Genomic DNA, 13,842 nt, shown 5'->3' on the forward strand with positions numbered 1-13,842 from the left:
TTTTTTCTGTATTCTCCTTTCTTTCCTCAAACTTTTTACCAATCCTTTGTAGGTACTTAAATATCATTCTTTTTCATTATTTTTTCAGTTAGATCCATTACCCTTTCTTCCATACAACCATTTTGCTGACTGCATCTTGGTCATTCATTTGAGCCATTCTCTGTTTCTTTGTTTGTTGTCTCTGTGACATTGTGGATTTTTTTTTTTCTTCCATGTTTGTAATTAATGATTGTTAGGGTCTCACCAACTGTGTCCTGTGGGTATAGTTAGAGAATGGAAGCATGCACACTGTTCTCTTTTGCAGTGCATGCACTTCAGTTTAGGGTGGTTTAGGCTGGTGTTGGCTGCTGTCTATCCTTGATCAGGATATATACAGGAGCTGTTATTGACTTTTGCTCAGTGGATGGAGCTGTATAGGGTATCATGGCAGTATGGACACAGTTGCTGTCTATTTTTTGATGGGAAAGAAGAAAAAAACCCATACGCACATACACACTAGGAAATAAAATATAAACAAGCAATCAATAATGAAAAGTAAAAATGATAAGAGGAAAAAGAAATAAAAACCGGCAGCAACCAGAAAAAAAGAATATAATAACTAAAAAGAGAAAAGAGGGACAGGAAAGTGGATCTACAGAAGAGCAAAATAAGAGAGAAAATAAAAGAAGAAATAAAAAACAAAACACACTTAGAAAAACCAGGGAAAAGGAAGATGGAAAGAGGAAAAGTAGAGGGCAGTAAAGAAAGATCCAAAGTGAAAGGGGAGAAGAAAAAGAAGGGAAATGAATAAAAGAAAAGAAGGAAAACCAAAAGAGGAGATAGACAGGATTAAAAAGAAAAAAAAAAAAAAAAGGAATGGAAATAGAAGAAGAAAGAGAAAAAAGAATAAAATGAACCAATAGAAGAAAGCAATCAAACCTGTTTTTAAAAGGCAACATTATCCCCTGTCTTCTTGCCTGTGTGGTTTCTTCTAAAAAAACTAGAGCTTCGTCTTACTAGTTCTGCTCTGTAGGTGAGTTTTAATTTTTCTCAATCTGTTCTCAGGAATCTTTCCTTGTCCTTGGTTTTGGAGAGTTTGACTATGATTTGGTGATTTTCATTTGTGGGTCTAGCCTGTTTGGAATTTGTTCAACTTCTTGAATGCATATCTTTGCATCTTTCATGATGTTGGGGATGTTTTCCTCATAACAAGTTTCAGAGAATTTTCTCTGATTTTTTGTGTCTCTTCTTGTTCTTAAGTTCTGGTCACACATAAATTATTCCTCTTGATGGTGCCCCACATAATTCTTAGCTTTCTTCAGATTTTTTTAGTATTTTTCTGCTTGGTCCTTTCTCAGATTATTAAAAAATATGTTTTCAAACTCACTTGTTCATTCTTCTATTGATTCTGTTCTATTCCTTTGTCCCTTCAGTGTATGTCTGACATGTTAATGTTAAGCTTACGGATTTCTATTTGCAGCTTTTATATAGTTTCTCATTTATTTATCAGTTCTTGTAATGTTTTTTGAATTCTTCTAATATTTTTCTTTGTTTTAGCTTTCTTTTCTTATTATTTTGAATGTGTTTACAGTTCTAGTTCCCTATTTTTAATCTTACAGCTTTATTTTATTTTTCAGAATTCTTTATCTTGTTTGGTTTCTGGTGATGTTGACATCTGTCTTCATCTCAGGTGGTTATCTCACATTGTTGGTTCTCTGTTAGATGGATTCCCTTCCCTTTAGTGTTTTTGTTTTGTTTTGTTTTGTTTTTTGGTAATGTTGGTTTGCGTTCTAGAAATTTCCTTAATTTTTGTTTATCTGGAGATGTCCTAATTTCATCATCATATTTGAGAGACAGTTTTGCTGTATATATAATTTTTGCTTGGTAGTTGTATTTTGTTTTATTTTCCTTCTAGGGTTGTATGCATCATCCCCTGCCTTCTTACTTGCATGGCTGTTTCTGAGACGTTAGAGCTTAGTTTTTTTCATTCCCCCTTATATGGAACATTTCATTTTCCCCTGAGCTGCTGTCAAGGTTTTTCCTTTGTCTTTAGTTATATAAAGTCTAATTATTATATGTTGCTGTTGTCATTGTTCTATCCTTCTCCAGGGACAGATCTGTCCTGACAACGTGCCCTCACTTCTAAGGAGCATACTGGCTGTACTTCTTTCAACACAGATTTGTTCTTCTGGCAGTCCATGGTACTTTTCAATATATTCTTCTCTTAACACCATAATTCAAATACATTTATTCTTCTAATGTTTTTCTTATTAATTGCCCAACTTTCACATGCATATGAAGTGACAAAAATGCCATGGCTTGGGTCAGATGCACCTTAGTCCTCCAAGTGACATCTTTGCTATTTAGAACTTTAAAGAAGTCTTTTGCAGCAGATTTGCTTAATATAATGCTTTGATTGTTGTTGATGAGTGCTGTTGGCCCTGTATAAAGTTTCCAAAAAGCCCTTGGTGAGTTTAAACTGCTGTCCTTGTTGTTCAAAATGACTTTAAGGTCCAGTGCTTTATCCCACAGCACCATAGCAGGGCTCACATCTTACTTAGACAGTCCCACCCAATCATCTTATGTGAGTTGCAAGATGAGAAATCATATAAAAGCAATGCACTATACTGCAGTCCTGGTCTGGCACTGTGGGTTAATGTGCCAGACTGCAAAGCCATTTGAACTGCAAGGTTAGTGGTTCAAGCTCACCAGCTGCTCCTCGGAAACCCTATACAGGGTCGCTATGGGTCGGGATTGACTTGACGGCACTTAACAACAACATACTACAGTACATCACTTAGAGTTATATATTTTTCACAATATGAATTGAATCATACTACATATATTTTAAAGGAGCTTTGGTAGCATAGTAGTTACAAATCAGGCTGCTCTTCTCAAGGTCAGCAGTTTGAAACTACCAGCTGTTCTGCGGGAGAAAGATGAGGCTTTCTGCTCCCCTAAAGATTTACAGCCTCGGAAACCCTGCACAGGTTCATTATGGGTCGGGACTGACTCCAAAGCACACCACCACCACCATATATATATTTTATGACTATATGTTGTATAATCATAGACTTTTTGTTCAATATTTTGTTTTTGAGACTCATTCAGTTTATTTTGGTGCCAAAACCAGCCAAACTCATTGCAGTCTAGTTGATTCTGACTTAGAGATATTATGGAACAGAGTAGAATTGCTCTATAGGGTTTATAAAGCTGTACGTGTTTATGAAAAAGACTCATCTTTTAATGGAAGAAGCTGATGGTTCAAACAGTTTTTCTGTCTGTGCTGTTACTGATAGTAACTTGGATTTTTTTTGTAGGATTTTGCCATTAAAAACAACACTCTAAATAATTTGGTACTTAACCTCTTGATGAACTATGTATTAAAGTCTCCAGAGTTTTTACTTAATAGTGTAGTTGCTGAACTTATTCTAACTTTATTCAGTACTACTAGCCCATTTTGCAAAGCATTTACATTGGTTTATACTTTTACCATAGTCGTGGTTTGGTGCTACTGGATAAGTAGTAGACTGTGAACCACAAGATAAATGGTTAAAATACACCAGCTGTACCTCAGAAACCCTATATAGGTTCTCTGTGAGTCAGAACTGAGTCCAGGGCACATAACAACAACAGCAGCATACCAGTAATGGAGTTATGGTATGGTGCTGCAGGATAAGCACTGGACTGCTAACTACAGGGTCGATGGTTCAAACCCACCAGCCACTTCTTAGAAACCCTAAACAGGGTCTCTGTGAGAACCACGATACTTAGCAACAAAAAATACCAGGAATAGCAGAATCAGTCTTTATATATTATAGAGTGCTCTGTGATTTATAAGGGACTTGCTATCATATTTTGTGGAAACAAATGGAACCAATGCATAGAATTTTCATTGACTCTCTATGAGAGTGAAATGGTTAGCCCTAGAAGACTTCTTATTGTCTCTGTTTTTTTTTCAAAATTTCTTCTTCTTTTTAACCTTGTTGGTTTATTTAGTTTCTCATAAGTATATTTTCTAACAGTACATAAATCATGGTTTTCTGTATAGTGGTAGAGACAGTGGTTATTAGCAATATAAGTGATTTTATAATAATGAGACATTTATATATGGGTTATGGAAGTGATCCTAAAAACTACATTTTTTTTCATACAGTTTTGTCTTTTTTACAGATTTTGTAGAGTAGTGTTATGTTTACAGAAAAATAGTAGAGAAAGTAGAAGGGAGTTCTCATATATTTCCTTCCCCCTTGCACTTCCACACTAGTTTTTCATCACTTAACATAAATATGTCATTTTATAATTTTATTAATTGCCTATGTAAGTCTGTATTTTCCTATTAGTGAGAGGCTTTGAGGGGACAAACATAAGAAGAGAAACAATCTATGAATTTTGAAGGAGGTGAAATATGCAAGGGAACTTTTAAAAGTTTGTAGAAAACTGGAATTGAAAGGTGATGGAATTTTTCCACAAACCTTTTGGTAAATCTGATGATCTTATATGTAAGAAATTAGATAGACTATATAATGACACAACTGCTTGTGGAAATTTAGTTTCTAACTGGCACTCTCTTAATCTGCTAACTGGTGTGCTCCTTGGCATATGCACACACCCACAGGAATGAGCATGAGGTGTTTGAGTAGTAGGAAATGGAGGTGTGGTGCCACATCCGAGCATCTTGATAGCTCTTATAGGTTGCTGTATTGTAGCCTTATGTTATATTTTATCCAGAACAAAATATCCTGGTTATTTCCAAATAATAACTGCATGTAGTAATGTGACAACTTTGTATTATATTCCTTAGAAAATATTTCTGGATATTAAGGTGGCATGCCTTTCTCTAAATTAGTCCTAATCCAATATCATACATTAAGTGGTTACAAAGCACATTTAACAAACTGTGATTATAGATGAACCTTTACTAATGAGATATATGCAGCAATCTGTACTTTGGGATTTAAAAAATCAGCGAAACCTAAATTTTCCTCAGATTATCAGGGCTTGCTTTTTCTTTAGATTGTCATCCATTACAAACATTTTAAGCTGATATAGTAAATAATTTTACTCTTGCTTGGCAATGACACCAGTTAATTTTTTTTCTAGTGTAGTTCTGCAAGATAATGCACTGGACTACAAGGTCAGTTTGAACCTCAAGGTTGATGGTTCAAACCAACCAACCAACCAATCACTCCTCGGAAACCTAGACATGACTAGATCCCTGCACACCCATGTTAATCGCAACATCATTCATAATAGCAAAGAGATGGAGACAACCTAATGCCCATCAGTGGAAGAATGGTGAAACAAACTTTGGTCCATACACACAATGGGATACTATGAAATACTGAAGAATAAAGGTGAATCTGTGAAACATGGATGAACCTGGAGGATGTTATGCAGAGTAAAGTTAGTCCATCACAAAATGACAAATATTGTATGAGACCACTACTATGAAAAGTCAAAAAAGGTTTTCAAACTAAAAGAAACATTCTATGATGGTTACCAGGGGTGGGAGGCAAGGGAAGAACTATTCAATGGCTATAGAGGGCTGTTGTCATTAAGTGCTGTTGAGTCAGTTCCAAGTCATGGCGACTGTAGAGGGTTTCTGAGGAGCACAGCTGATAGGTTTGAACTGCCGACCCTTGTGGTTTGTAGTCCAGTGCTGGTCCTACAGGACCACATCAGGGAATGTAGTTTTTTGTTTTTAAATTTTTTTAATATTTGCTGAATCAACTGGTCTTTCTCAGACCAAATTTGTTTAATTACTTTATTCTGCATTTTAGCCTATATTGCTCCCAATTGCCTAATAATTTCCACTATCACTAACTGCAAGCTCATTTATGAGCCTTTCCTTTACCCATTCTTTTAGCATAATACATTTCAACTCAAAATCTCAGCAGCCACACAATTCACTTCCTTACAAATACCTACCCGCCAGTTTGAAAATCACTATCTTTAAATATTTATAAACAGATGGCTGTTCCTAGAATGCCTGCCACTATGGATAAGACAGTCAACTCTCTGGTTAGGAGTATTCACCTTCCAGCTCAGGTTTCCAGCTATAAAACACAACTGCTAACTTAGATCAGCTGTCCTTTGATAATGATAATGGTATTTTAAAGTATCCTTTTTTTCCCCATAAAGTCTTAATGTAGAACTCTGTGTGAAACTAATTAATATGAAGGTGTTCCCAGAATCAATACTTCTGTGACCTCTATCTGTACCATTTTTTAACAGTAGTGATACATTTGTCTTCCTTAAAATAGTCTTCAGTTTCATGCCTGTTCCAACTCTAATTACTCCAATCACTGTATTCATTTATGAATTCTCTAGTAGTATCTTATGACTGTAATTCATTGTTTATATTTTTCTGTTTTATAAACTTTAGCTATATTTGTGTACTTGTTCTACAGTTCTGCCTTTTGAAGAAAAACTATTTTACTGTATTTCCTCTTGCTTTTGAATACCTTTTCTTTGGGTGTGAACATTAGTAACTGATGTCTAGTGCTTTATTTCATTTGAGTGTATTTTTTCTGAAGAGTTATAATTATATTTTGCTTGTTTTCTAGGCACACAAACAAATGGTCTGGACTTTCAGAAGCAGCCTGTGCCTGTTGGAGGAGCAATATCCACAGCCCAGGCCCAGGCTTTCCTTGGACATCTCCATCAGGTAGACTGTTCTGCTTAACCAGCCACAAGAGTAAACAGTGGAGGCACAAAATGCTAGGCTTTAGGGAAGACACTTTAGAATTTGGAACTTCCTAAATTGTTTGAAGTCTGGTGCTAATTGCATCTTGTTGTGCCATTCTAAATGGTTAGTATGGAATCCTGTAGTTTAGCTAATTATATAGTCACTGGCTCTTACAGCTAACTGTATTCAAAAAAGAAATCATAGTAGCTTTGTAAAAGTTGTGAAGTGTCAGAATCATCCAAAATGATGTAGCCACCATGGCCTGAGACCTGCTATATAAATTATGCTCTGAGCTCACAACTCATATTTCTGCTTTAGAGCCATTTCAAACATACTTTGATTTGATCAGTTTTCTTAAAACCTTTCTTAAAAACTACTCAGAACCTTTTGTTTGACTGAACTTTCTGGTTTGAATTTCAAAAAGGTTTGCCTTAAATTTGTTACTCTTATTTGACATGATTTTCAAGTGAGTTTAAATCAAGCTATGGATTCATACTAATCCATCCATATTTTCACTATAATGTAAAGGAATAGGGAATATAAAAACAAGCACTGACCCCACAAGTTTTGATGTGGGAGCTGGTTGAACATGGAAAACTAACAGTGAAAAGAGCTGAGAGATTATCAGTGGGCAAATGGTTCACTCACTCAGCTGCTAACTGGAAGGAGGATAAGGTCTATTCAGAAGAAAGTCCTGATGATCTACTTCAAGAAAGCATCAGCCATTGAAAACCCTACTGAACACATTTCTCCTCTTGATACACATGTGATCAACATGAGTGGGAATTGACGGCAAGTGGTGGTGGTGCAGCTGTTTAAGTGCCCAACCTTTAACCAAAAGGTCTGTGGCTCAACCCTACCAGCTCCTCCACCGGAGAAAGATATGGCAGTCTGCTCTTATAAGGATTTACAGTCTTGACAACCACTTGGGGGGCAGTTCTACTCTACTATGAGTTAGAATCAATTTCATGGCAATGGGTTTTGTTATTGTTGTTGTTGTAGTTCCTCCCTCCATTAAAACCTAGAATTAACAATACTCAAAATGTGTTGAGCAGTAATGCTGGTGATAGTGGCTCTAATGACACTGAAGCTTGACAGTGGTAGTGATGATGGTTCAGTGAAAAACCCATATGGACATAAAACCTCCAAGGTTACATATTGACATGGCATAGGGAAAACGTTAAACACTGTGGACTAAGTATGGATGCTACTAGGTGCTATGGGATATACTTATCCAATTGTGCCTTCAGACTACATAAACTATAAAGAAACTCCTGAACTTGAAAACGGTGAAATTCTAGAAAACTCACCTTAAGCCCAGTATTGCTTCAGCAAATCAAAGGGATAATATGTAGATAGACAACAGTTATTGTCTTCTACTAGAGCCCAGTTGACACTCTTTTGTTCAGATACATAACTAAGAACATATTCTAACCCCCAACACATTTTCTCGTTTCTTAGGAGAAATAGCATTTTGGGGAGAATGTAGTCAATGATGTAAGACATATTAAGCACATTTTCTTGGCTTAAGGTTTGTGACGATCCAGACATATTTAAAATAATCCCTGAAGGTACATAGATGGTAGGCATTCCCATTGAGTCTCCACATTGTATCCAAATTCCAAAATAAGTTCAAGTCTCCTGGCACCAGCTCCAAGATCTTCAGATCTAGTTACTGTTGATTAACCTCATAGGACCTCCAATTCTACCTGATAAGCCAAAGGGCTGTAAGCAAAAGAATTGTGTTTGAAACCTTGATACCATTAAATCCCCATCAGTGCACAAGTCTGCAGAATTGTTCACCATCTGAGCAGACACATAAATAATATATAAAGGCTCTGTAGGATAAGCACTGGACTGCTAACTTAAAGGTCAGAAGCTCAAGCCTATCAGCTGCTCCTTGGCAACCCTATATAAGGTCTCTATGACTGGTCAGAACTGACTGGATGGCACACAACAACAATAGTATGACACTTATTTTCTTAGCTTCCTAGTACTACTATACCAGAAATAGCCCAGGTGGGTGGCTTTAAAGAACAGAATATATTTTCTCAGTCAGGTGGCTAGAAATCCAAATTCAGGCCATTGGATATAGAGGAAGGTTCTCATATCTGTTGGCTCATTGGAAAGATCCTTGTCTCATTCAGTTTCTGTTGTTCTTACTAAGTGGTGTCAAGTCGGTCCAACTCATAGTGACCCTGTATAGGGCTTCCAAGGAGTGGCTGGTGAATTTAAACTGCCGATCTTGCCGTTTAAACTGATGTTGTTGTCCAGTGCTTATCCTGCAGTACCACACCAAGACTCAGCTTTTGTAGCCTCTGTTTTTCTTGGTGACTTGGAGATCTTCATATGACTATCCCCACCCCCTTTTATGTTTGCCTGTGTATCTAATTTGCTGTTTTTATAATGAGGGATATCATTGCTGACATCAGATGTATCTTGGCTGAAAGCAGAAAATATCAGAAAGATGTTTGTTGTTGTTGCAAAGCGAAGTGCCATCAAGTTGGTTCCAAGTCATAACAACCCTAGATAGGGTTTCCTAGAAGCGTCTGATGAGCTTGAACTTCCGACCTTGTGGTTCAGCGCATTAACCCACTGTACCACACCAGAACTCCAGAAAGATGCTTACTTGTTCTTTAGTAACTGTGCAAAGACTTTTGACTGTGTGGATTATTACAAACTGTGGACAATATTGCGGAGAATGAGTATTTCAAACCAGTTATTTGTGTTCATGGGGAACCTGTACATAGACCAAGAGGTAGTTGTTTGAACAAAACAAGGGGACACTGAATGGTTTAAAATCAGGAAAGGTGTGCACCAGAGTTTTATTCTTTCACCATACTTTTTCAGTCTGTACACTGAGCAGATAATCCAAGAGGCTGGGTTATATGAAGAATAGCATGGCATCAGGTTTGGAGGCAGATGAAACAACCTTGCTTGCTGAAAATGACTTAAAATACTTACTGATGAAGATTAAAGACCACAGCTTTCTGTATGGGTTGCACCTCAATGTAAGCAAAGCAAAAATCCTCACCACTGGACCAATAAACAATATCCATATAAATGGAGAGAAGATTGAAGTCAAAGACATCATTTAGCTTGGATCTATCAACTCATGGAAGTAGCAGTCAAGAAATCAAATGACATATTGCATTAGGTATATCTGCTGCACAAGACCTCTTTAAAATGTTCGAGAGCAGAGCTGTCAGTTTGAGGATTAAGGTGTGCCTGACCCAAGCTATGGTATTTTCAAAAGCTTCATATGTATGTGAAAGTTGGACAGTGAATAAGGAAGACCTTAGAAGAATAGATGCATTTGAGTTTTAATGTTAGAGAAGAAAACAAACAAATATGTGTTGGAAGAAGTACAACAATGTTCCTTAGAAGCCAGGATTAGCGAGACTTCATTTCTCATACTTTGGATATATTATCAGAAGAGACCAGTCTCTGGAGAAGGACATCATACTAGGTAAAAAAGGGTCAGTGAAAAAGAGGAAGACCTCTCCCCCAACCCCAATGAGATGGATTGGTACAGCTGCAGCAGCACTGGGTTCAAGTTCATCAACAATTGTGAGGATGGCAGCATTGTTCAGGTCTAGGTCTGGGCAGTGTTTTATTATGTTGTGCATAAGTCACTATTATTCAAAGTCAGAAGTGATTCAGTTTAGGATATACACTGTGCTGATGTGCCATCATTAATATAACAAAGACTACCCTATTCCCAAATGTCTATAGGTATGTTGTTACTAAGTGCCTGTTAGTTTATTCCAACTCATAAGAAGCCCATGTGACAGAGTAGGCGTGTTCCAATTAAAAGATAATAGGATTATCCCACAAACTTTGAAGTGCTCTCAACTCTATTCTGCTGTGTCTATCATTATACCTGTACCAGATGGTTTTGATTACCCTAGTTTTCAAAAACATTTTTAACCTGGGAAGTGTGAGTTCTTCTACTTTGTTTTTCTTTTTCAAGACTGCTGTGTTTATTTGAGGACCTTTACAGTTCAGTATTAAGGAGCGCTGGTAGTGTGTGGTTACGAATTGGGCTGAGAACCTCAAAGTCAGCAGTTCAAAACTACCAGCTATTCCGCGGGAGAAAGATGAGGTGTTCTGCTCCTGTAAAGATTTACAGCCTCGGAAACCCTGTGCAGGGTCGGAACCAACTCCACGGCACGTAACAACAATAGTTCAGTATTGTAGTCCTAATGTGGTGCTGTAGGATTTATGCACTTATATTGCTTTAACCACAAGGTCATTAGTTCAAACCCACCAGTTGATCATTGGAAATTCTATACAGGGTCATCATGAGTAGAAACCAACTCGACAACACTTAACGGCAACAATACAGTTCCATGTACACTTTATAATTGGCTTTTCCTTTCTTGTAAAGATGGATGCTGAAATTTTGATAAGTATGGAATCAGTTGATTGCTTTGGATAGTATTGCCATGTTTGCAATTTTAAGTCTTCCAATCCATGAACAGGATATCTATATGTCTATTTAGGGCTTTTCTAATTTTTTTACAGCCGTGCTTTAATTAGCTGTAGTAACTTTCTTGTGGATTCTTTAGAGTTTTCTATAAATAAGATTATGTCATCTGTGAAAGGGATAATTTTGCTTATTTCCTGATTAGGATACGTTTTCTTTATTTATCTTGCCTAATTGTTCTGGTGTCAGCAGTTCAAATCCACTAGCTGATGAGGCTTTCTGCTCCTGTACAAGTTTACAGCCTTAGAAACCCTATACAAGGTCACTATGGTTTGGAACCAACTCAACAGCGCACTGCTAACCTCAAGGTCTGTGTTTCAAATCCACCAGCCTTTCCTTAGAAACCTTACATAGGTTGGTTGAGTCAGAACTGACTCAGTAGCACTTAACACTAACAATTGTTCTGGTTAGGGCTTTAAGTACAGCTTTAAATAGTAGTATCACCTTATCTTGTCTCTGATCTTAAGGGAAAGCTCTCAGTCTCTTTCTGTTGATGTTATATTTGCATGTGGGTTTTTCTTAAATGCTCTTTATCAGATTGAAGAACTTCCCTTCTGTTCCTAGTTCATTGAATATTTTTATCTTGAAGGAGTATTGGATTTTGTCAATTCTTTTTGTGCATTGAAGATCATGTTATTTTCCTTTGTTCTATTAATAGAATGTATTATATTGATTAATTTTTTAATGTTGAAGCACTCTTGCATTCCTGGAATAAACCCTACTTGATCATGATCTATAATCCTTTAAGTATGGTGTTTGATACAGTTCGTTAGTATTTTTGCGTCTGTATAGGATAATCACTGGACTTCTAACTACAAGGTCAGAAGTTCAAGCCCATCAGCTGCTCGAGGGAAAAAGATGATGCTGTCTACTCCTGCAAAGATTTACAGCCCTGGAAACCCTATATAGGGTCACTATGAGTCGAAACTGACTTGACAACACTTAACAACATTCATAAGAGATATGGATCTGGTTTTGTTATCAAAGTAATGTTGGTCTCAAAAAATGAATTAGGAAATATTTCCTCTCTTCTATTTTTTTTACAATAGTGACAGATTGGTGTCAGTTCCTTTTTAAATGTTTGGGAGAATTCCACAGTGAAACCATCTGGTACAATATCTTTTGTTATTATTGGGAGGTTTTTAATTACCGATTCTATTTCTTCACTCCTTATGGGTCTGTTGAGACATAATAGATTCCTTCTTGAGGCAACTGAGGTAATTTGTATATTTTAGAAATTTGTTCATTTCATCTAAATTATCTAATTTGGGTACAATTCTCTTCTCATTTTTTATTTCTTTAGAGTCATTTATAATGTTCCCGCTTTCTAATTTTAGTTGTTTTGTATCTTCTCTCTTTTGTTCTTTGTATTCATTGATCTTTTAAAAAAAAAAAAAACAAAACCCAACTTCTGGTCCCATTGATTTTATTGCTTTTGTTTTTCATTTCTGCTCTGACCTTTGTTATTCCTTATCTTCTGGTAGCATTGGACTTAGTTTGTCCTTATTTTTCTAGTTTCCCAAATTGTAAAGTTAAGTTATTGATTTCAGATTTTTATCTCCCCCCCACCCCATGCTTCTCTTTTTTGTGTAGTCATTTACTGCTATACATTTCCCTTGGGATTTTATGTCTTGGAATGTTGTGCTTTCATTTTCATTTTTATAAATATTTTCTAATTTCTTCCTTGACCCATTAGTTCTTTAATAGTGTGTTTAATTATAACATATTTGTGTATTTATATAATTAATTTCTAGCTTCATTCTGTTGTAGTTAGAAAAGATTTGTTGTGTGACTTCAATTTTTAAAATTCATGTAGACTTGTTTTATGACCTAATATATTGTCTGTCTTAGAGAATGATCCATATGCTCAGTGAACAATGTACTGTTATAATGTTGGGTGAAGTGTTCCGTTTATGTCTGCTACTTTAGTTGGTTTTCTAGTTCCTTATTTATCGTCTTTCTAGATGCTTTCTCCATTATTGAAAGTGGTGTTTTGGAGTCTCCAACTATTATTTTAGAACTGTTTCTTCCTTCGATTCTGTCACTTGTTGACTTCATATATTTTAGGAGTCCTGGTGTTGTGGCACTGTAGGACAAACACTGGACCATAAAGTTGATTTGAACTGCAAAGTTAGCTGTTCAAACTCACCAGCCATTCCTTGGAAACCCTATACATGTTCTCTATGAGTCGGAACTAATTCAATGGTTACTTATTGTGTATGTATTTATAATTGTTATATCTTCCTGCAAAAAACAGCACTAAGTATCCCTCCCACAGTCCTCTCGTCTGGGTTTGATAATTCATTGCAGTGGCCACCTAGAACTCAGACACCGTAGTCACAATTACAGGGTTTTATTGGGGGAAGTTAACAGGTTAGAATTCAGGGTTAGAAATGTTTAGGGTCTGGTTCTTCCATTCAGGACAGCTTCCGCTTGGTCTGGCCTCTGCCATGCTCCAGCAATGTTACAGAGATTGTTTAGGGCTTCCAATAAATGTCCAAAGGTGCTCAGCTTAAGTCTGTGGGTCAACAACCTAGTTTTCCCAATCAAGTGTCTGGAGGCACACCAGTCTGTAAGCAAACATCCTGTCCAAAGTAACTCAACTTTACTTGCTCCATAGACTGGGAAGCCTATCACTCTGTCGTGCACTCTGGCTGTTGGTACTGCTGCTGCTGTTGCTGCT

General features: G+C 36.7%; 1 protein-coding gene across 4 annotated transcripts in view; it reads left to right on the forward strand.

Moving 5' to 3' along the window:
- The window catches only part of POU2F1 (POU class 2 homeobox 1), a 284,637-nt gene that overhangs the window by 200,375 nt on the left and 70,420 nt on the right, over nt 1–13,842 (forward strand). For all 4 annotated transcript variants that reach the window (XM_006875998.1, XM_006875996.1, XM_006875997.1 and 1 more), the window contains one exon: nt 6,549–6,649. In XM_006875998.1, coding sequence (XP_006876060.1) covers nt 6,549–6,649 — 101 coding nt within the window. The remainder of the gene's footprint in view (nt 1–6,548; nt 6,650–13,842) is intronic.

Source organism: Chrysochloris asiatica, unplaced genomic scaffold (genome assembly GCF_000296735.1).
Source record: "Chrysochloris asiatica unplaced genomic scaffold, ChrAsi1.0 scaffold00349, whole genome shotgun sequence".
Taxonomy (NCBI): Eukaryota; Metazoa; Chordata; class Mammalia; order Afrosoricida; family Chrysochloridae; genus Chrysochloris; species Chrysochloris asiatica.